The sequence below is a fragment of the Tursiops truncatus genome, chromosome 8 (assembly GCF_011762595.2).
Source record: "Tursiops truncatus isolate mTurTru1 chromosome 8, mTurTru1.mat.Y, whole genome shotgun sequence".
Classification (NCBI taxonomy): domain Eukaryota; kingdom Metazoa; phylum Chordata; class Mammalia; order Artiodactyla; family Delphinidae; genus Tursiops; species Tursiops truncatus.
Window position 1 is genome coordinate 33,105,015 of NC_047041.1, and position 24,736 is coordinate 33,129,750.

Genomic DNA, 24,736 nt, shown 5'->3' on the forward strand with positions numbered 1-24,736 from the left:
TCAGTTGGGCTTTGGGCAAGAGTATGATGACAAAGACTCACTGTGAATCTCTGTGAACATCCACAGACATGGAAGAGAGGCCCCTGCTCTGGCATAAGCACAATATATTATTTCGTCAGTTTATTACAGGCCTTGACTCTTTTTAAAAATGGTTCAATCTTGAAAATGTTCACTCCTTTACAAGTAAAGCAGTTTGTCAAGTGACTAAAAAGGATGTTGGTTTCCCTCTTTTTATTATAGAGCAAAAGTCGATCTGTTATTGTTGCCTATACTGGGACAATTAAAATTTAAAAGAATATTTCAGAATGTAGAATAAATTGACAAAATTTTAGTCTTAGATTTTTAATGGCGTCCAGGGATGTTCTACTTTTAGATTTTCATTTTTAGAGTGGAGGAAGGTAAGGCTCAGAAAGGTGAAAAAAATGCCCAAGACCTTACAGTTAGTCTGAGCTTGAAACTGAAGCTCCGCTTACCCTAGGCAAATACACTCTTCCTTCCATTGTCCTGCTTTTCACGTTTAACACAATTTAATAGTGCTAAAACTTTATTAATATTTACACATAAAGTTCCAAATTAGTAAATATACTTAGTGAGCAAATGTTAATATATGTTTGAATTTTGTTGTCAGAACAAAGGCAGACTCTATTCAGATTTTTTTTATTTTGACATATTTATTGGAGTATAATTGCCTTACAATGGTGTGTTAGTTGCTGCTTTATAACAAAGTGAATCAGCTATCCATATACATATATCCCCATAACTCCTCCCTCTTGCATCTCCCTTGCACCCTCCCTATTCCACCCCTCTAGGTGGTCACAAAGCACCAAGCTGATCTCCCTGTCCTGGGCGGCTGCTTCCCACTAGCTATCTATTTTACATTTGGTAGTGTATATTTGTCCATGCCACTCAATCACTTCGTCCCAGCTTACCCTTCCCCCTCCCAGTGTTCTCAAGTCCATTCTCTATGTCTACATATGTATTCCTGTACTGGCCCTAGGTTCTTTAGAAAGACTTTTTTATTTTAGATTCCATATATATGTGTTAGCACACAGTACTTGTTTTCTCTTTCTGACTTACTTCACTCTGTATGACAGACTCTAGGTTCATCAACCTCACTACAAATAACACAATTTCCTTTCTTTTCATGGCTGAGTAATATTCCATTGCATATATGTGCCACATCGTCTTTATCCATTTGTCTGTTGATGGACACTTAGATTGCTTCCATGTCCTGGCTATTGTAAATAGAGCTGCAATGAACATTGTGGTACATGACTCTTTTTGAATTATGGTTTTCTCAGGGTATATGGGCAGTAGTGGGAGTGCTGGGTCATATGGTAGTTCTATTTGTAGTTTTTTTAAGGAACCTCCATACTGTTCTCCATAGTGGCTGTATCAATTTACATTCCCACCAATAGTGCAAGATGGTTCCCTTTTCTCCACACCCTCTCCAGCATTTATACTTTGTCAATTTTTTAATGATGACCATTCTGAACTGGTATGAGGTGATACCTCATTGTAGTTTTGATTTGCATTTCTCTGCTGATTAGTTATGTTGAGCATTCTTTCATATGTTTGTTGGCTATCTGTGTATCTTCTTTGGAGAAATGTCCATTTAGGTCTTCTGCCCATTTTTGGATTGGGTTGTTTGTTTTTTTGATATTGAGCTGCATGAGCTGCTTGTATATTTTGGAGATTAATCCTTTGTCATTTGCTTCATTTACAAATATTTTCTCCCATTCTCAGGGTTGTCTTTTCATCTTGTTTATCGTTTCCTTTGCTGTGTAAAAGCTTTTAAGTTTCATTAGGTCCCATTTATTTATTTATGTTTTTAGTTCCATTTCTCTAGGAGGTTGGTCAAAAATGATCTTGCTGGGATATATGCTATAGAGTGTTCTGTCTATGTTTTCCTCTAAGAATTTTATAGTGTCTGGCCTTACCTTTAGGTCTTTAATCCATTTTGAGTTTATTTTTGTGTATGGTGTTAGGGAGTGTTCTAATTTCTTTCTTTTACATGTAGCTGTCCAGTTTTCCCAGCATTACTTATTGAAGAGGCTGTCTTTTCTCCACTATATATTCCTGCCTCCTTTGTCAGAAATAAGGTAACCATATATGCGTGGGTTTACCTCTGGGCTTTCTATCCTGTTCCATTGATCTACATTTCTGTTTTTGTGTGAGTACCATACTGTCTTGATTTCTGTAGCTTTGTAGTATAGTCTGAAGTCAGGGAGTCTAATTTTTCCAGCTTCGTATTTCTTTCTCAAGATTGCTTTAGCTATTCAGGGTCTTTTTAGTTTCTATATAAATAGTGAAATTTTTGTTCTAGTTCTGTGAAAAATGCCATTGGTAGTTTGATAGGGATTGCATTGAATTTGTAGATTGCTTTAGGTAATATAGTCATTTTTATAATGTTGAGTCTTCCAATCCAAGAACATGGTATATTTCTTCATCTGATTGTATCATCTTTAATTTCTTTCATCAGTGTCTTATAGTTTTCTGCATACCGGTCTTTTGTCTCCCTAGATAGGTTTTTTTCCTAGGTATTTTATTCTTTTTGTTGCAATGGTAAATGGGAGTGTTTCCTTAATGTCTCTTTCAGATTTTTTGTCATTTGTTTAGGAATGCAAGAGATTTCTGTGCATTAATTCTGTATCCTGCTACCTTACCAAATTCATTGATTAGCTCTAGAAGTTTTCTGGTAGCATCTTTAGGATTCTCTATGTATAGTTTCATGTCATCTGCAAACAGTGACAGCTGTACTTCTTCTTTTCCAATTTGTATTCCTTTGATTTCTTTTTCTTCTCAGATTGCTGTGGCTAAAATATCCTAAACTATGTTGAATAATAGTGGTGAGAGTGGACAACCTTGTCTTGTTCCTGATCTTAGTTGAAATGTTTTCAGTTTTACACCATTGAGAATGATGCTGGCTGTGAGTTTGTGATATATGGCCTTTATTATGTTGAGGTAAGTTCCCTCTATGCCTATTTTCTGGAGAGTTTTATCATAAGTGGGTGTTGAATTTTGTCAAAAGTTTTTCTGTATCTATTGAGAGGATCATAGGGATTTTATCCTTCAATTTGTTAATATGGTGTATCACATTGGTTGATTTGTTTATATTGAAGAATCCTTGCATTCCTGGGACAAACCCAACTTGATCATGGTGTGTGATATTTAATGTGATTTTGGACTCTGTTTGCTAGTATTTTGTTGAGGATTTTTGCCTCCATATTCATCAGTGATATTGGTCTGTAGTTTTTCTTTTTGTGACATCTTTGTCTGGTTTTGGTATCAGAGTGATGGTGGCTTCGTAGAAAGAGTTTGGGAGTGTTCTTCTGTCTGCTATATCGTAGAAGAGTTTGAGAAGGATAGGTGTTAGTTCTCCTTTAAATGTTTAATAGAATTCGCCTGTGAAGCCATCTGGTCCTGGGTTTTTGGTTTTTGGAAGATTTTTAAACACAGTCTCAATTTCCGTGCTTTTGATTGGTGTTTATATTTTCTCTTTTTTCCTTGTTCAGTCTCAGAAGATTGTGCTTTTCTAAGAATTTGTCCATTTCTTCCAGGTTGTCCATTTTATTGGGATATAGTTGCATGTAGTATTCTCTCATGATTCTTTGCATTTCTGCAGTGTCAGTTGTTACTTCCCCTTTTTCCATTTCTAATTCTATTGATTTGTCTTCTCCCTTTTTTTCTTGATGAGTCTGGCTAATGGTTTATCAATTTTGTTTATCTTCTCAAAGAACCAGCTTTTACTTTTATTGATCTTTGCTATTGTTTCCTTTATTTCTTTTTCATTTATTTCTGATCTGATCTTTATGATTTCTTTCCTTTTGCTAACTTTGGGGTTTTTTTGTTCTTCTTTCTCTAATTGCTTTAGGTATAAAGTTAGGTTGTTTATTTGAGATATTTCTTGTTTCTTGGGGTAGGATTCTATTGCTCTAAAGTTCCATCTTAGAACAACTTTTGCCACCTCCCATAGGTTTTGGGTTATTGTGTTTTCATTTTCCTATGTTTCTGCGTATTTTTTGATTTCCTCTTTGATTTCTTCAGTGATCTCTTGATTATTTGTTTATGTATTGATTAGCCTCTGTGTGTTTGTATTTTTTACAGATTTTTTCCTGTAATTGACATCTAGTTTCATAGCATTGTGGTCAGAAAAGATACTTGGTACAATTTCAATTTTCTTATATTTACTGAAGCTTGATTTGTGACCCAGGATATGATCTGACCTGGAGACTGTGCCATGAGTCCTTGAGAAGAAATGTATTCTGTTTTTTTGGATGGAATGTCCTATAAATATCAATTAATTCCATCTTGTTTAATGTATAATTTAAAGCTTGTGTTTCCTTATTTATTTTCATTTTGGATGATCTGTCCATTGGTGAACGTGGGGTGTTATAGTCCCCTACTATGATTGTGTTACTGTTGATTTCCCCTTTTATGGCATTTTCCTGATGTATTGAGGTGCTCCTATGTTGGGTGAATAAATATTTACAATTGTTATATCTCCTTGGATTGATCCCTTGATCATTATGTAGTGTCCTTCTTTGTCTCTTTTAATAGCCTTTATTTTAAAATCTATTTTGTCTGATATGAGAATTGCTCCTCCAGCTTTCTTTTGATTTCCATTTGCATGGAATACCTTTTTTCATCCCCTCACTTTCAGTATGTATGTGTCCTTGGTCTGAAGTGTGTCTCTAGTAGACAGAATATAATATGGGTCTTGTTTCTGTAACCATTCAGACAGTGTATTTTTTTGGTTGCAGTATTCAATCTATTTACTTTTAAGATAGTTATCGATATGTATGTTTCTATTACCATTTTCTTAATTGATTTGGGTTTGTTATTGTAGATGTTTTCCTTCTCTTTTGTTTCCTGCCTAGAGAAGTTCCTTTAGCATTTGTTGTTAAGCTGCTTTGGTGATGCTGAATTCTCTTAGCTTTTTCTTGTCTGTAAAGTTTTTAATTTCTCCATTGAATCTGAATGAGATCCTTGGTAGGTAGAGTAATCTGGGTTGTAGGTTTTTCCCTTTCATTACTTTAAATATGTCCTGCCACTCCCTTCTGGTTTGCAGAGTTTCTGCTGAAAGATCAGCTTTTAACCTTATGCGGATTCCCTTGTATGTTATTTTTTTTTCCCTTGTTGCTTAAAATTTTTTTTTTTGTATTTAATTTTTGATAGTTTGATTAGTATGTGTCATGGCATGTTTCTCCTTGGATTTATACTCTATGGGACTCTCTGCGCTTCCTGGACTTGATTGAATCTTTCCTTTCCCATATTAGGGAAATTTTCAACTATAATCTCTTCAAATATTTTCTCAGTCCCTTTCTTTTTCTCTTTTTCTTCTGGGACCCCTATAATTCGAATGTTGTTGTATTTAATCCTGTTCCAGAGGTCTCTGAGACTGTCCTCAATTATTTTCATTCTTTTTTGTTTATTTTGCTCTGCAGTAGTGATTTCCACTATTTTATCTTCCAGGTCACTTATCAGTTCAGCTGCCTCAGTTATTCTGCTATTGATACCTTCTAGAAAATTTTTAATTTCATTTATTGTGTTGCTCATCATTGTTTGTTTGCTCTTTAGTTCTTCTTGCTCCTTGTTAATCATTTCTTGTATTTTCTCCTCCCTATTTCCAAGAATTTGGATCATCTTTACTATCATTAGTCTGAATTCTTTTTCAGGTAGACTGTCTATGTCCTCTTCATTTGGTTGGTCTGTTCGGTTTTTACCTTGCTCCTTCATTTGCTGTGTGTTTCTCTGTCTTCTCATTTTGCTTAACTTACTGTGTTTGTGGTCTCCTTTTTGCAGGCTGCAGGTTCATAGTTTCTGTTGTTTTTGATGTCTGTCCCCAGTGGCTAAGTTTGGTTCAGTGGGTAGTGTAGGCTTCCATGGGGGAGGGGCCTAGTGCCTGTGTTCTGGAGGATGAGGCTGGATCTTCTCTTTCTGGTGGGCAGGACTGCATCTGCTGGTATGTTTTGGGTTGTCTGGGACCTTATTATGATTTTAGGCTGCCTCTCTGCTAATGGGTGGGGTTGTGTTCCTGTCTTGCTTGTTGTTTGGCATAGGGTGTCCAGGACTGTAACTTGCTAGTTGGTGAGTGGAGCTGGGTCTTAGTGTTGAGATAGAGATCTCTGGGAGATCTTTGGGTGTTTGATATTACGTGGAGCCTGGAGCTCACTGGTGGACCATTGTTTTTCACTCATCTTTCCCACTTCAGAGGCACAGGCCTGATACCTGGCCAGAGCACCAAGACCTTGTCAGCCACATGGCTCGGAAAAAGAAAGAAAGAATGAAAAAATAATAGAATAAAAGTTATTAAAATAAAAAAAAATATTAAAAATAAAAAGAAATTAAAAAGTAATTTAAAAAAAGAAAGGAAGAAAGAAGAGAGCTACCAATTCAAGAAAACAAATCCACCAATGATAACAAGTGCTAAAAACTATACTAAATGGAAAACATACCAAAACAAAACAAAATGAAGAAAGAGAACTCTAGGACAGATGGTAAAAGCAAAGCTATACAGACAGATTCACACCAAGAAACATACACATACACACTCACAAAAAGAGAAAAAGGAAAAAAAAAAATATATATATAGTTGTTCCCAAAGTCCACTGCTTCAATTTTGAGATAATTGTTTATTCAGGTATTCCAGAGATGCAGGGTACATCAAGTTGATTGTGGAGATTTAATCCACTGCTCCTGAGGCTTCTGGGAGAGATTTCCCTTTCTCTTCTTTGTTCTCATAACTCCTGGGGTTCAGCTTTGGATTTGGTCCCGCCTCTGCATGTAGGTCACCTGAAGGCATCTCTTCTTCGCTCAGACAGGACAGGGTTAAAGTTGCAGATGATTAGGGGGCTCTGGCTCACTCGGGCTGGGGGAGGGAGGGGTATGGAATGCGGGGAGAGTCTGTGGCGGCAGAGGGTGGCGTGACGTTGCAACAGCGTGAGGTCCACCGTGTGTTCTCCAGGGGAAGTTGTCCCTGGATCATGGGACCCTGGCAGTAGCAGGCTGCACTGGCTCCCAGGAGGAGAGGTGTGTATAGTGACCTGTGCTTGCACACAGGCTTCTTGGTGGCTGCAGCAGCAGCCTTAGTGTTTCATGCCCGTCTCTGGCGTCCGTGCTGATAGTCGCGTCTTGTGCCCGTCTCTGGAGCTCGTTTAGGCAGGTGGTGCTCTGAATCCCCTCTGCTTGTGCACCCCGAAACAATGGTCTTGTTGCCTCTTAGGCAGGTCCAGACTTTTTTCCGGACTCCTTCCTGGCTAGCTGTGGCACATTAGTCCCCTTCAGGCTGTGTTCATGCAGCCAACCCCAGTCCTCTGCCTGGGATCTGATCTCTGAAGCCCAAGCCTCAGCGCCCTGCCCTCACCTGACCCGGCCAGCTGGTGAGCAGAGAAGTCTCTTGGGCTGGTGAGTGCCAGTCGACACTGATCCTCTATGTGGGAATCTATCTGCTTTGCCCTCTGCATCGCTATTGCTGTGCTCTCCTGTGTGGCTCTGCAGATTCCCCCCACCACCCCCACCATCTCTGCCAGTGAAGAGGCTTCCTATTGTGTGGAAACTTTTCCTCTTTCACAGCTCCCTCCCAGAGGTGAAGGTCCAATCCCTATTCTTTTGTCTTTGTTTTTTTCTTTTTTCTTTTGCCCTACCCAGTTACGTGGGAGTTTCTTGCCTTTGGGAGGTCTGAGGTCTTCTGCCAGGATTCAGTAGGTGTTCTGTAGGAGCTGTTCCACATGTAGATGTATTTCTGATGCATTTGTGGGGAGGAAGGCGATCTCCACGTCTCACTTCTCCTCCATCTTGAAGCTTCTCCCTCTATTTGGATTTAATTTGCCTGGTATCTTTCATATTTCAGTCCACCAAAGTAAATGAAGTGTTACTGTGAAATATGTTACAGCAACAACCTCGGTGTCTTTGAAAGAAAATATGCATATTTCCTATCTAGCTGGAAAGAGAAATCTCTAAAAGCAAGCCATTTCAAATTTAAGAAAACACAGTATAAATAACCCATGGTGGCTGCTATGATTTAATTTTAAAGCAAAGGTTGACAAGGAACGTACAAATCTGGATTTCTTAAAGGCAACACTGGTGTTACCATACGAAGCATGTACACACCTGTCCAATTCATCTCATGTGACATTTGGGACCATGCACTTTATAGTTAGGTTAAATAAATTAAAACCACAAGAATATGCACTTCCTGAATAAGACGTAGTTCAAAACAGATATCAGAGTAACAAATGATGTAAAATATTATTATTATATACACTAACATAATACAATAATGAAACATTATTGTTAAAGACACTCCTGATGAGAAAGTATAGGGTAGTGATTAAAAGCATTAGCTTTGGAGTCATACAGACCTGTGTTCAAATTCCAGCCCTGTCACTTACTACAGTTACTTATAACTTTTGTTATTTACTGGGTTGATTTGAGAATGTTACTTAGCCTCTCTGAGTCTCAGTTTCCTGCAAAATAGATTGCAGCTTGAGATTCCTACCTCATATTTGATTGTAAGAGTTAATATAAGTAATGTGGAGACTGGCTATACTATCTGAAAAAACATCAGAAACTTGAGATGCTAAGGGCATGAATATCTCATCAGAATACCTATGGTTCCTTATTATTACTTGATTCTTCACTTTCCTGTTCATTCTTATACTAGGAAAAATTTTCTACTTCTGCTTTAAAATTTGGCTCTATGTCATAAAATACAAGGCAGCTAGTGCTGAAAAACTACATCTTACATAAATTAGACACTACCTTTGTGCTTCAGTATTCAAACAACCTTACTTATTTCCCCCACCATGAATTCCCCATACCAAAAAGATTGGTAATTCTCTTAAGCTATTCAAGTCACACATGTGGGCACAAAGGAAGTAAAAGGGTCAGTTTATGAGAAAACAATAATTATTTGGAAGGTCAAATGTGTGCTGCCTTTGGTGTAACATTAGCTCAGTCTTCTGTCAGGTTTAGGGACTGTAAGGCATTTTACTTACTTGCAGAGTCAATTGAAATTGTGCACTTGAATTGAAGAAACTATTTAACTTTTTTTTAACAAGTTCCTTAACTTTTCTTGACTTCAATTTCTCTTTCTCTACAATGGGGATAATAAAGCTTATTAGACAAGATTGTTGTGAGGATTTAATAATACCATGTGTGAAAAACTTCAAACAAAAAATCCTGTCTGATACTTATCAGTCGGCTGTTTTGTGTATGAGGTTAGTAATAAATAGTTATTGGAGTCTTTATTTAAATTTATTTCACATAAGTTAAAATTTTCAATTAAAATAGAAGTTATCTAAATTTCTAAATTTAAATTAGAATAAGGTTAGAATAGAAAATGATCTAAATTGTGAAACAGAGAAGAATGGTTAAATGTCCATCCATCCAGAGAATATTCTACAGGCGTTACTAATATTGTATTGTCATGGAAAGATATTTGCCATACATCATCAGGGAGTGAAGAACATAAAGCAAAGTATATGGAATGATCAATTTTTTTCAATAAAAATTATTTGGAAAAAATTTTGGAAAAATATATCTAAAAAGTGTAGTAGGACTATGGGTAAGTTTTATTTTTGCTTTTGGTGTAACGGTATTATCTAATATATTACAATAGTGTCACATTCATGTATCAAAATAAAATATTAAAATGTTAAATGAAAATAATAAGCATGAAAAAAACTGACCTCCTTCAGCTGAACATATGACCACAATTTGACTGAAAGGTCCATCTCCTTTATTGTTATAAACGCCAACCTTCACTTCAAAGGGAGTAAGAGGAGGGACACTTTCATCTCGATAAATGAATTTTGAAGCTTCAGAAGATGTCACCATTTTTTCCTTCCAGCCACGTGTTCCATTGGGTCGGAAAGCCACAATATAGCCAAAGCCTTCCCCATTCTGAAACTCTTCCGATACTGGCTAAAGAAGAAAAATGCAATTAAATATCAGGAAAATAATTCATCAAAACCCCCACTCTTTCCAATTTTTAAATTTTTAAAGATTATGGATAACTAGAGCAATAGAGACTCTCCAATCTTTATATTACATTGGAAGCCAACATAGAAAAATAGCTTGACAGTCACTGGAAATTTAAAAGGCTTTAAAGGTATAAGATTAAAAAATTAAATGGTATCAGTTGGTATTTAAGAAAAGCATCAGGAGTATTGAAAACTCTTGAAGTGAAACAAATTTGCTTGAACTAGTCATGTATATGAAACAAAGGTCCTTGGATTCCACACTAGAATGTAATATGCTGGGGAAAACTGTCATATGGTCTGGTGGTCAGGAAAATCTTGTCACTGGTAATGCTCTGCAGAGGGCTTTGCACAGAAAATCTCGGTGAAATTAATGTAAGACCTTTCTTCTAGTTTTTTCTCAATTACTGTTGTGCTTTACTAACATATGAAAAAATTAGAATACAGAATTTTTTCAAGAGACTTGTACTCCATGGCTTACATTTAAATTTCTTAAATGAGCATCAATTACACACCAAAGAAAACAGTAATTGTCATTAACTAGTTAGTCAGTGGAGCAGTTACCAGACATTGCCTAGCACAATGTTTGACAAATAGACACACAATAAATCTTTGCTACATTTTCTTATTTTGAATTTTGATTTGAGAAAAAACTATGTATTGAGTGGAGGAAAAGAGACAAAGCCTATTATATCAAAGTACTATAGACTAAATGTTTATACCCCTTCCTCCCCCACAATTCATGTGATGAATTCCTAACACAATGTGATGGTACTAGGAGATGGGCTTTTGGTAGGTGACTTGGCTATGAGGGTGGAGTACTCATGAATCAGATTATTGACCTTGTAATACAGAATCTAGAGATCTGTCTTGCCCCTCTGTCACGTGAGGACATAGTGAGAAATTGTGTTTTATGAACCAGGAAGCAGGCCCTTGCCAGATCTGAATCCACCAATGCCTTCCAGAACTAGACTTCCAGCATCCAGAACTGTGAGAATTAAATTTCTGTTGTTTATAAGCCACCCAGTCTACAGTATTTTTGTTATAGCAGCCCCAGCTGACTAAGACATAAAACTGACAGGGAAGGCAATTCCGTTTAGAGAGGTTTGATCTCAGTGAAGGTCAGGTATTGGGAAGTTAATACCTCTGCAGAAATCAAAAACAAGGCATAAAGTTTTATTGAAGAAGAGGCATATGAAGAGAAGAACAGGTCAGAGGATGTGCTCATGGAAGATTTCTTACTGGGGAAAGGAGTTTTTCTATATGTTTCTGTACATTCTATCATTGTTCTTAGAGATGGTCAGGGATTGGTTGTTTTCTCCAATAGTTATTTCCATCTCCATATTCTAACGCATTGTTCTGTTAGCTACCTAGCTATATTTGATAATAAAGTTAACATTAAAGAAGGAAAGTGGCTTTATGGAAAATAAATGTACCTCTCACACTCTTTCTCCCCTGTTCCTTTCCTTTGACAGAAGGAATTTTGGAGGTCATACAGTGAGGGTCACAAAAGAATAAGGGTTTTGGATTCAAAGCTCCAATTCTACTGCTTCTCAGGAAAGTACTCAAACTGTGCATCAGTTTCATAATTTTGTAAAACAAGGAAAATTATCCCCACTAATAGGATGGTTGTATGAGATAAATGAGATAACCCAGTCACAACTCCAGGAAAACCTCAATGGTTTTAGCCTACATATATGTCAAGAGTGCTATTCAATTGTGAAGTAAATAAATATCAAACTAAGCCAAATAAACATCTGAAGTAATTTGTGAGACAATGTGTTTTAATCATTCAAACTGTATTCTGAGACAGCCTATATGACAGGACGGCACACTTTAGACTTGGTATGAAAATGAGAAAAGTTCATTTTGGAAATATTCATGTGAGTAACGCATGCTCAAAGTGTTTCTTAACCTCCTTTAAACAGAAGTTACTCAGTTACTCTATACCAAATACTGATACTCTATGTGTAACTTTCTTTTTTAAGGAATCAACAAGTTCTGACATCTGAGTAGGCTTTCTTACCTCCCAGGCGATGACTAACTCGTGCCTTCTTCCACTTCTTCCTCTTACATTGGTTGGTGTTGTCTTTGGAACTGTCGTTAAAAATGGGCCAAGAGTGAGGACAATACATAGATGTACAATTTAAGTGTCCCTACACCAAGAATGCATCATAACCCTACTCTGGTTAGGTAACATCCCCAAATAAACAAATCAAAATGTGTTTGGAAGTCAAAGTGGTCTTATTCAATATTAAACAAAATGTTTGTGACAAATACCTTGCTTTCAAATATATGTGGGGGAGTTTGATATATATTTTTCATGGCCACATACTGCATCCCCAAACTAATTCAATTGTATAAATGCTCTGTGGTTGCTAAGGTCCAAATCATAATTAACACTATAGTCAAGGACATCTGCTAATGGTTAAATTTCATCCTACATGTTTTCTTCTTCCTGAGGATGTGAATCTTCTGTGATTTCAGGGCTTGCAGAGTCCCTGGAAAGTCCACAGGTTGACATTAGCCTTACTGCTTTACTAGAACTCCCAGGTGGCTCCAGTTTAAAGAAATCTTAGCAACAGTTCCATGGAGTGAGAACCTATTTAAATGAATAAACATTTTAAAAAACTGTCAAGAATGAACCTCTCTGCAAACTGCAAAATATATAGATACCTGGTGAAGCTTTTTCAAATGCAAAACTATTAAAAGAATAAATGTGTCAAAGGAATAAATTTCCCCTTCACGGCACCAAACCACAAAACATGTAGTTGAAAGGGAATATATTCAAATGAAGAACTGTTAAATGAAGAAAACTATTAAAAGAAATCTTTTTCTAGGCTATGAGCCTGCATTAGCAATTTTACACTTCAGCATTGCCTTTATATCCCAGCATATAGTTTTTAAAAAAATATTGATATACTCATAAACAATAAATTCACTCCCATTTATTACCTACTTGGAGTGGAAGGCTGTTAATTACTGGTAGATATTAACACAGCATTTTATATACTGGAAAAACTGATGCAGAATTTATATGCTACTAGAAAGGAAAAAAACAATTCTTCTTGGACCACGGAGGTGGAAGAGAACACTATCATTGCCTCCATTGAACTAGATGATATTTATTCACCAGGTCCAAATTTCATTTCCTTGACACTTTTCTCCGTGAACATGAGTTCTTGTCTTTCTCATGCACACGTAGAAGGATATATACAGAAGCCGTTACCAATATTTCTTTTTTCACAGTTACATACACATTAAGGATTATTCATATGTGGAGTTCACTCTCATGAATTCCCTCAGAATTACATGGAATTGGATACCCCTTTGTCTCTCAATCAGGAAATCAAAAGGAATTCAACTAAGAAGAATGATGGTATTAGAGCAATAACAGTGAATATGCCTTAATTTATATGAAGAGCAGGCAGATGACTTAACTTGAGTTTTTTACTAGTAGTCATAAGTTATCACTGCATGTAACAATCTATGACACATCAGTCTGCCTTGACACCATGTCTCAAAACCACTGTTATAGAGTAGTAGTTTTAAATTCATTTTCTGGTGTATGGTATGAGTAAAGCACACAGGAGGAAAACTGGTTTAACTGTATGTGTAAAAGGGTAGGGCTACACATTTCCAAATATACCCTCAGTGGCTAATCTCAGAGTTCTGAATATTGTGACCATGAGTGCATGGTCAGATAAATAGTAGAAGCAAGTTAATTTGTTGATATGGTGTCACTATGGTTTCTCTTAGTACCATTTGTTTGTAAAATATAAAAAGTTATGCACACACATATGCTTCACATTCATCACTGACAATAATTAACAGGTAAATAATATTACAAGTAATATCTACCACAACCACCTACTTCATCTGTTACATTGGAATTGCTAGTTTATACCCTAAATGTAGGAATTTGAATATTTTTCTTTGAAAATACCCTCCCTATGATCATGGATTTTGTGGAAAGACTAGGCACTGAGCATCCTTTTCTATTTTATTCAGCCCTCAAACATCATCTAAAAAGAGGATGCTTGGAACCTCTAGCTTAGGGTTGGAGAGTAGGCTATAGGCTATCTTGTGAACATCTCTCTCTTGAAGCTCATTAAAGAAGTATGAGTAGAATGAAATTCAAGTGATGATTTGAGGTCAAATCTTTCTTCTGGAGCTTTGGTAGTATTGTTCCATAGTCTAATAATGTTTTTATTTTTTAAAAAGAATATTTAGAGTTTTCAAAAGTTTTAACTTTGTGAGTAAAAAAATTGAAAAGAAACTAATGAAAAATGTGGTGAAAATTTCCACTTTGAGGAACCAAGAAAGCAAAATTTAATTTGTTTCTGTGTGAGTTACTTCCATATCAAATTATCCATAAATGACCTAGATTCTGTAAAATTTATTTTATCATTTGAAATTAGTCTTTGAAGTCTTCCTACTGCTACTAATTCCTTTTAAGAAGATAAAATAAATAAATGTAAATAAAGAAAATAAAATAATGTAAATAAAGATCATCCAATTTTAATGTATAATAAATGACACAAAAGAGGCACTATAGTTCACTGAGTTTTAATAGTATATGTGTATAAGCACCAACTGTTCTTTTTTAAGAAAGGCTTACTAGATATAATAGGAAATACTAACAGAAAACTTAAGGCTTTAAAGACGTGGAAATAACCTAAATGTCCATGGATCAATGAATAAAGAAAATGTGGTGTATTATACAATGGAATACTATTCAGCCATACAAAGAAGGGAACCCTGCCATTTGAGACAACATGGATGGACATCAGCGTCCTTATACTAAGTGAAATAAGCTGGACAGGGAAAGACAAATACTTTATTATCTGACTTATATGTGGAATCTAAAAAATATGGAACTGGTAGGAACAGAGAACAGATTGATGATTGCCAGAGGTGGGAATGAAGGGTGGGGGAAATGGGGAAATGTGGTCAAAAGGTATGAACTTCCAGATATAAGATAAATAAGTTCTAGGGATATAATATACAACATGGTGACTATAGATAACAATACTGTTATCGTATATTTGAACGTTGCTAAGAGAGAAGATGTTAAAAGTTCTCATCACAAAGAAGAAAATGTACTTGTGTGAGGTGATGGATGTTAACTAAACTTGTGGTAATCATTTTGCAGTATATTCATTATGTTGTTCACCTTAAACTAATACAGTATTATATGTCAATTATATCTCAATAAAACTGGAAAAACAAACAAACAAACAAAAAGAAAACCTAAGTCTTTAATAGATGCAACTCAGGCATTGTGCTTTGCTGTCAGGATCACAATGTTTGAATTGGGTACTCTAATTCTAATTGGCTTAAATTTCCTAATTACATGCAGATGATCAGTGGAACCCATGCTCATTGGTTTCCTTTTCAAGTTGGTGGTTCACAGTTATTATCTCTGCAGTCAACACTGATTTTAATTATATCATTTTATTTTTAAAACAACATATTCATGATATGTAGAGGTTTCACTTAATTGTTCAGAGCACTTCTATTGTAAAAGTTCTATAATTCTTGTTAGAAGCATAAAATTAATATAATCAAACATGTAATAAATGCTTTCATTGAGTTCAGAGAAATACATATTTACCTAAACCCAAATTTATTTTCAATATAATTATTGAAAATCTGATTTAGAATTAAGCAGCTAGATGCTTTTCTCCCTCTGTTGGCTACTGATCAATGCCATGAGCTTATTAGCTTAGAGAATCAAGTTTACATGCATGGTTAATGAGTTAAACTCTTATTCTTCAGAATTTCTTTTGAACATTAGTCTTCCATGAAGGAATAACGTGATTAATACTTTTCCAACAATCTATAAATGTCTTGCTGTTTTAGTGTCTTAACTGGCATGTTGAAATGTAGACTCTTGTCCCTTTTTATCTTATACATTTGGTTGTAAATGCTCAGAGTGACTAAAATATAGTGTACTACCTTAGTTTAAGTGTGCATGAATTTAAGCTTGAGTCTCAAAGAACTCTTCCTAAGTGTAATAGTCTGAACAAAGTCAATCACACTAAAAACATACTTTAATTAGCATTCAACTAAACAAACGAATACAGGATGAAATCGTTTACCAATCTCTCTTTTTTTCCCTGAAAAATTTCCAAATCTATTACAGTAAATGTTTACATAGCTCATTAAATAATACAGCTTTACTAGAGACCTGGGAGCGGTCACATAATTTAGGAGCAAATCCAGCAACGGGTTTGGGCAGAGAAGTGCAAAAGAATGGAAGGAGGGAATGGAGGTTGATAATATAGTGAAGGTGGGAGTCAGGAGAGAAATTTAAAAAAAAAAAATTCCTACCTGAATTGAAGTATGTAACATACAAATATTTCAGTTAACTGATTATCATCTAAGCTCACTTTATAAAAAGAGTTAAAGAGCTTCCAAAATTAAAAAAGATAATACCAGTGGTGTTTCCTAAAGAGTTCAGATAATGCTGTTATTCCTATCAATAGGGTAGCTAAGGTCATATGTGTAAGTGGTAAAAGTATTCTTCTGGGACTGAGAAAGATCTGGGCTTGAATCTCAGTTCCACCATTCTAGCTGATGGGTTGAAAATATTTCTTAACCACTTTGTCCTTTAGTTGTCTCACGGAGATAATAATAATACCTACTTTTTAAGGTTTTCATAATTATGTATCACAGTGCCTGGAACTGTAATTTATAACTATTACCTAATGTTATTATCTACTTCAAAAAGAAAATACAGTTGTCTTCTATGATAAACACTAAGTTCAGTAGGAATCTATAAACATGTGATCTTGAAATAGACTGTTATTTTGGAAATCTGGATAATACAGTTTCGACAGTACCATGGGAATTGTGCTTTCAGTTTTGGCTCAGCTTGTTTTAATTTGAAAACCTAGGCAATATATCATTTTTGATTTACAACTTTCGTTGCTAGGATATTTCAGAGAATGTAAGATTTCTCTGATATATGAACCTTCTCATAAATAGCAATAGTCAGGACCACAGGAGGTACGTATAGACAATAAAAGGTGTTTCCATTCACTCATTTTCTCTGAACTTTATTCCACAAAGAAGTAGAAGCAGAGGATAGGCATAATAATCTTTGAGCAAAATTTGTTGGAACGTGTGGTAAAATGAAGAGAAAGAAAAAGGCAAGAGGAAGAAGGGAGGGGTGGGAGGAAGATAACTTGGGAGTCATCACCTTTGGTTTAGGATTAGAATTCCAACTCTGCCACTTACTTATTAGATAACCTTGTACAAGTTTTTAACTCTCTTATTCTGTTTCTCATCTGTAAGATGGGGCTAAGCCTGCTTGCTTTAGAGGGTTGATGTGAGAATTAAATGCTATAATGGAAGGCAAGGGCTTAGTATAGGGCTTGAAACATGGTTCATGATTTATGACTGGTATATGGCATTATAGGGACTAGGAAGATGGGAAAAGTCTAACTTGAGTGTCTCACATTTACTCCTGGGTTGATAACCTCTCATTACCCTTTTGTCTTTCATGCTCAAGTCTTCTACTGCTCTTCCCTCATCTTGCTATTAATCAGAAAGGGGCATGCCTAACAATTAACCATGTTTCATTTAGAAGGGCATTTGTTAAAGTTACCATCTCTGTTTGCAAAGTGTCTCTGAAACTGAAGATATATTTCTTGAATATATTTTGCAGAAAAGGCTTTCCTGGACCAAAGTGGTTTCATGATTTAAAATACTGTCTGCTGTATGAGCCATACTATTATCTTCTTTTTTCCTAATTATTGAGATTTGGTCTTAGAGGTCTGTTTCTTGCTATGATTTTTGTCTGCTCTTAATGTTACTAAGAACAATTTCTTTTATTTAATATAATTAAATTACTCATTGAGTTGAAGAAAGTTATAATGTTCATTTAATAGTATTTTCTTTTAGAGTTTCCCAATTATTTCAGTTGACTGCTTTACATTTTTTATATCATATATATTTTTTAGAAGCGTAGACTAGAAAGACCTTTAAAAACCCCACAGTTTTATGCCTTTTCTCTGTACACACCAGTGCCTGACAATAGTATGTAGATTTTTTAATTGCCCCCTATAAATAATTCTGCCTGAGTCTCATTTGGGCTGGCCTTCAAAGCTCCATTAAATGCCATTTACAAGGCCAACCCACATGCCCCTGGGAAAATTAATTCAGCCCCATCTTATAATAGTATTTTATTGTGTTCTTTCCATAACCTTTGAACTCAGTGAAGTTTCCTAAGTAATTATCATGGACAAGAACTGTGAATATACAAATATGAACAAAGCAAGATCCTTTCAGAAGTAGGAAGGTAATGTACAGGGAAAGAAACTGTAGTAGGAAGTTTAATGAGTCTTTTCTGGACTTGGGATGAGACACATGTAACCTCAGATGCTAAAATGAGGTTGGCTAGACAAAACCACAGAACTACTAGGAAATAGAGAAAACCAATTTCATGACCCTTTCCCATTACCCCCCTCCAGCCATATATATAAAATTTTAGCTCAAGCAGTGTTTTGGAAGAAGGTTGTCAGCTTAGCAGATGGATGTGCTGTGGCATATCCCTCCATCCCCAGCTCTCTCTAGGAGCAAAGTGGGAGTATCATTTCCCCCTCAAGCTAAGTGACAAGAGAAGCAAAACAGCTGATGAGATTACAGATGCTTACCTCTCACATCCTGGCTGGATGCTGTTGAGCTTCAGAATTATGTAAGATGGCTCAGCCCTGCACTATGCTACTAGAGCAGAGACCAAAATAGTTCTTGAGAACATATGGCATTTCTAGAGTTTGGCAGGTCAGAAATGCAAAATGATTATCATGGGCAAAGCAGACACTGTGGAAGGTAGGTTTGAATAAGCCTGTTGGTATCACAGCCAATGAAGCTGCCTACTAGGAGATAGGATAGTCTCTTAAGAAACCAATGTACTCCGAGAATGAAAGAAGCAGAATGTGGACAAATGCCATCTCCTGGAGCACTCAACATTTACGTGAGAACAACAAATTACAACACGTGAAGTCATTTTTCATTTTCTTCTTTTCTGACCTGGGAAGTGACCAGAATAGCAGTTGGAAGGTCAGGGAGGAAGTAGAAAGAAGAAAGAAAAGACAAATCATAACCCTTGAGTCAAGGCTGTGCTGGGATGGAGGGACAGAAACATGGAACTGGATATGAGATGAAAGTGTTTATTAAGTTAATATAGAATTTTGTTGTTGTTGTTACTTTTTGGGTACTAGATGTTTATTTCAGACTCTTTTGTCACCGAGGTCAATAAACAATCAAAATATTACACATATCTATTGTATTCCAAGACAACTCTTCGCAGGAAAAAAAAAATGTACCTATTAGAACTTACTATTTCAGCTCTACTTGGAGCTATACACATGAGATATAGATATTCAGTTTCATAACTCCCTAGTTCCAAATAGACCACTAAGTATTTAAAAAGAAAAAAAGAAATAAAAGAAGCACACACAAGCCACTAGTTATACTTGAATGGCTAATACATAGGGTAGTTTGAAAATATTGAGAATAACCTCTTCTCTATTTTATTTATTTATTTATTTAATTTTTTAAACATCTTTATTGGAGTATGTTTGCTTCACAATGGTGTGTTAGTTTCTGCTTTATAACAAAGTGAAGCAGTTATACATATACATATGTTCCCATATCTCTTCCATCTTGCACCTCCCTCCCCCCCACCCTCCCATTCCCACCCCTCTAGGCGGTCACAAAGCACCGAGCTGATCTCCCTGTGCTATGCGGCTGCTTCCCACTAGCTATCTACCTTACGTTTGGTAGTGTATATATGTCCATGCCACTCTCTTACTTTGTCACAGCTTACCCTTCCCCCTCCCCATATCCTCAAGTCCATTCTTTAGTAGGCCTGTGCCTTTATTCCCGTCTTGCCCCTAGGTTCTTCATGACTCTTTATTTTTCCTCTTAGATTCCATAATATGTGATAGCATACGGTGTTTGTTTTTCTCTTTCTGACTTACTTCACTCTGTGTGACAGACTCTAGGTTCATCAACCTCACTACAAATAACACAATTTCCTTTCTTTTTATGGCTGAGTAACATTCCATTGTATATATTGCCACACCTTCTTTATCCATTCATCTGTTGATGGACACTTAGGTTGCTTCCATGTCCTGGCTATTGTAAATAGAGCTGCAATGAACATTGTGGTACATGACTCTTTTTGAATTATGGTTTTCTCAGGGTATATGCCTAGTAGTGGAATTGCTGGGTCATATGGTAGTTCTATTTGTATTTTTTTAAGGAACTTCCATACTGTTCTCCATAGTGGCTGTACCAATTCACATTCCCACCAGCAGTGCAAGAGTGTTCCCTTTTCCCCACACCCTCTCCAGCATTTATGGTTTGTAGATTTTTTGAGGATGGCCATTCTGACCGGTGTGAGATGATATCTCATTGTACTTTTGACTTGCATTTCTCTAATGATTAATGATGTAGAGCATCCTTTCATGTGTTTGTTGGCAAGATGTATATATTCTTTGGAGAAGCGTCTAATTAGGTCTTCTGCCCATTTTTGGATTGGGCTGTTTGTTTTTTTGATATTGAGCTGCATGAGCTGCTTATAAATTTTGGAGAATAATCCTTTGTCAGCTGCTTTATTTGTAAATATTTTCTCCCATTCTGAGGGTTGTCTTTTGGTCTTGTTTATGGTTTCCTTTGCTGTGCAAAAGCTTTTAAGTTTCATTAGGTCCTATTTGTTTATTTTTGGTTTTATTTCCATTTCTCTAGGAGGTGGGTCAAAGAGGATCTTGCTGTGATTTATATCATAGGGTCTTCTGCCTATGTTTTCCTCTAAGAGTTTGGTAGTGTCTGGCATTACATTTACGTCTTTAATCCATTTTGAGTTTATTTTTGTGTATGGTGTTAGGGAGTGTCTTAATTTCATACTTTTACATATACCTGTCCAGTTTTTCCCGCACCACTTATTAAAGTGGCTGTCTTTTCTCAAGTGTATATTCTTGCCACCTTTATCAAATATAAGGTGACCATAGGTGCATGGGTTTATCTGTGGGCTTTCTATCCAGTTCCATTGATCTATACTTCTGTTTTTATGCCAGTACCAAACTGTCTTGATTACTGCAGTTTTGTAGTATAGTCTGTAGTCAGGGAGCCTGATTTCTCCTGTTCCATTTTTCTTTCTCAAGATTGTTTTGGCTATTTGGGATCTTGTGCATTTCCATACAAATTGTGAAATTTTTTGTCCTAGTTCTGTGAAAAATGCCAGTGGTAGTTTGATAAGCATTGCATTGAATCTGTAGATTGCTTTGGGTAGTAGAGTCATTTTCACAATGTTGATTCTTCCAATCCAAGAACATGGTATATCTCTCCATCTATTTGTATCATCTTTAATTTCTTTCATCATTGTCTTATAATTTTCTGCATACAGCTCTTTTTTCTCCTTACGTAGGTTTATTCCTAGATATTTTATTATTTTTGTTGCAATGGTAAATGGGAGTGTTTTCTTAATTTCACTTTCAGATTTTTCATCATTAGTATATAGGAATGCCAGAGATTTCTGTGCACTAATTTTTTATGCTGCAACTTTACCAAATTCATTGATTAGCTCTAGTAGTTTCCTGGTAGCATCTTTAGGATTCTCTATGTATAGTATCATGTCATCTGCAAACAGTGACAGCTTTACTTCTTCTTTTCCAATTTGGATTCCTTTTATTTCTTTTTCTTCTCTGATTGCTGTTGTTAAAACTTCCAAAACTATGTTGAATGACAGTGGTGAGAGTGAGTAACCTTGTCTTATTCCTGATCTTAGAGAAAATGGTTTCAGTTTTTCACCATTGAGAATGATGTTGGCTATGGGTTTGTCATGATATATGGCCTTTATTATGTTGAGAAAAGTTCCCTCTATGCCTACTTTCTGCAGGATTTTTATCATAAATGGTGTTGAATTTTGTCGAAATCTTTCTCTGCATTGATGGAGATGATCATATGGATTTTCTCCTTCAATTTTTTAATACGGTATATCATATTGATTGATTTACATATATTGAAGAATTCTTGCATTCCTGGGATAAACCCCACTTGATCATGGCGTATGATCCTTTATTGTGCTGTTGGATTCTGTTTGCTAGTATTTTGTTGAGGATTTTTGAATCTGTGTTCATCAGTGATATTGGCCTGTAGTTTTCTTTCTTTGTGATATCTTTGTCTGGTTTTGGTATCAGGGTGATTGTGGCCTCGTAGAATGAGTTTGGAAGTGTTCCTCCCTCTGCTATATTTTGGAAGAGTTTTAGAAGGATAGATGTTAGCTCTTCTCTAAATGTTCGATAGAATTCGCCTGTGAAGCCATCTGGTCTTGAGCTCTTGTTTGTTGGAAGATTGTAATCACAGTTTCAATTTCAGTGCTTTTGATTGGTCTGTTCATATTTTCTATTTCTTCCTGGTTCAGTGTCAGAAGGTTGTACATTTCTAAGAATTTGCCCATTTTTTCCAGGTTGTCCATTTTATTGGCATAGAGTTGCTTGTAGTAATCTCGCATGCTCTTTTGTATTTCTGCAGTGTCAGTTGTTTCTTCTCCTTTTTCATTTCTAATTCTATTGATTTGAGTCTTCCCCCTTCTTTTCTTGATGGATCTGGCTAATGGTGTATCAGTTTTGTTTATCTTCTCAAATAACCAGCTTTTAGCTTTATTGATCTTTGCTATCACTTCCTTCATTTCTTTTACATTTATTTCTGATCTGATCTTTATGATTTCTTTCCTTCTGCTAACTTTGGGTTTTTTTTGTTCTTCTTTCTCTAATTGCTTTAAGTGTATGGTTAGGTTGTTTATTTGAGATGTTTCTTGTTTCTTAAGGTAGGATTGTATTGCTATAAACTTCCCGCTTAGAACTGCTTTTGTTGCATCCCATAGGTTTTGGGTTTTAGTGTTTTCATTGTCATTTGTTTCTAGGTATTTTTTGATTTCCTCTTTGAGTTCTTCAGTGATCCCTTGGTTATTTAGTATTGTATTGATTAGCCTCTGTGTGTTTGTATTTTTTACAGATTTTTTCCTTTTATGACATCTAGTCTCATAGCATTGTGGTCAGAAAAGATACTTGATACAATTTTAATTTTCTTATATTTACCGAGGCTGATTTGTGACCCAGGATATGATCTGACATGGAGAATGTGTCATGAGCACTTCAGAAGAAAGTGTATTCTGTTTTTTTTTGGATGGAATGTCCTATAAATATCAATTAATTCCATCTTGTTTAATGTATAATTTAAAGCTTGTGTTTCCTTAGTTATTTTCATTTTGGATGATCTGTCCATTGGTGACTGTGGGGTGTTAAAGTCCCCTACTATGAATGTGTTACTGTCGATTTCCCCTTTTATGGCTGTTAGTATTTGCCTTATGTATTGAGGTGCTCCTATGTTGTGTGCATAAATATTTACAATTGTTATATCTTCTTGGATCAATCCCTTGACCATTATGTAGTGTCCTTCTTTGTCCCTTGTAATACTCTTTATTTTAAAGTTTATTGCGTCTGATATGAGAATTGCTATTCCAGCTTCCTTTTGATTTCCATTTGCATGGAATATCTTTTTCCATCCCCTCACTTTCAGTCTGTATGTGTCCCTAGGTCTGAAGCGGGTCTCTTGTAGGCAGCATATATATGGGTCTTGTTTTTGTATCCATTCAGCCAGTTTATGTCTTTTGGTTGGAGCATTTAATCCATTTACATTTAAGGTAATTATCGATATGTATGTTCCTATTCCCGTTTTCATAATTCTTTTGGATTAGTTATCATAGGTCTTTTTCTTGTCTTGTGTTTCCTGCCTAAAGAAGTTCCTTTAGCATTTGTTGTAAAGCTGGTTTGGTGGTGCTGTATTCTCTTAGCTTTTGCTTTTCTGTAAAGGTTTTAATTTCTGCATCAAATCTGAATGAGATCCTTGCTGGATAAAGTAATCCTGGTTGTAGGTTTTTCTCCTTCAACACTTTAAATATGTCCTGCCACTTCCTTCTGGCTTGCAGAGTTTCTGCTGAAGGATCATCTGTTAACCTTATGGGGATTACCTTGTGTGTTATTTGCTGTTTTTCCCTTGCTGCTTTTAATATTTTTTCTTTGTATTTAATTTTTGATAGTTTGATTAATATGTGTCTTGGAGTACTGCTCCTTGGATTTATCCTCTATGGGACTCTCTTTGCTTCCTAGGCTTGATTAACTAGTTCCTTTCCCATATTAGGGAAGTTTTCAACTATAATCTCTTCAAATAGTTTCTCAGTCCCTTTCTTTATCTCTTCTTCTTCTGGGACCCCTATAATTCGAATGTTGGTGTGTTTAATGCTGTCCCAGAAGTCTCTGAGACTGTCCTCAGTTCTTTTCATTCTTTTTTGTTTATTCTGCTCTGCAGTAGCTATTTCAGTATTTTATCTGCCATGGCACTTATCCATTCTTCTGCCTCAGTTATTCTGCTATTGATCCCTTCTAGGGAATTTTTAATTTCATTTATTGTGTTGTTCATCAGTGTTTGTTTGCTCTTTAGTTCTTCTAGGTCCTTGTTACATGTTTCTTGTATTTTCTCTATTCTATTTCCAGGATTTTGGATCATCTTTACTATCTTTACTCTGAATTCTATTTTAGGTAGACTGCCTATTTCCTTTTCATTTGTTAGGTCTGGTGGGTTTTTACTTTGCTCCTTCATCTGCTGTGTGTTTTTCTGTCTTCTCATTTTGCTTAACTTACTGTGTTTGGAGTCTCCTTTTCGCAGGCTGCAGGTCCGTA

The 24,736-nt window shown here is 35.8% G+C and overlaps 1 protein-coding gene across 1 annotated transcript in view; it reads right to left on the reverse strand.

Moving 5' to 3' along the window:
* The window catches only part of CNTN5 (contactin 5), a 519,618-nt gene that overhangs the window by 40,398 nt on the left and 454,484 nt on the right, over positions 1–24,736 (reverse strand). Inside the window, exons 17-18 of the mRNA XM_073807952.1 lie at positions 12,010–12,080; positions 9,693–9,927 (exon numbers count right to left, since the gene is read on the reverse strand). Coding sequence (XP_073664053.1) covers positions 9,693–9,927; positions 12,010–12,080 — 306 coding nt within the window. The remainder of the gene's footprint in view (positions 1–9,692; positions 9,928–12,009; positions 12,081–24,736) is intronic.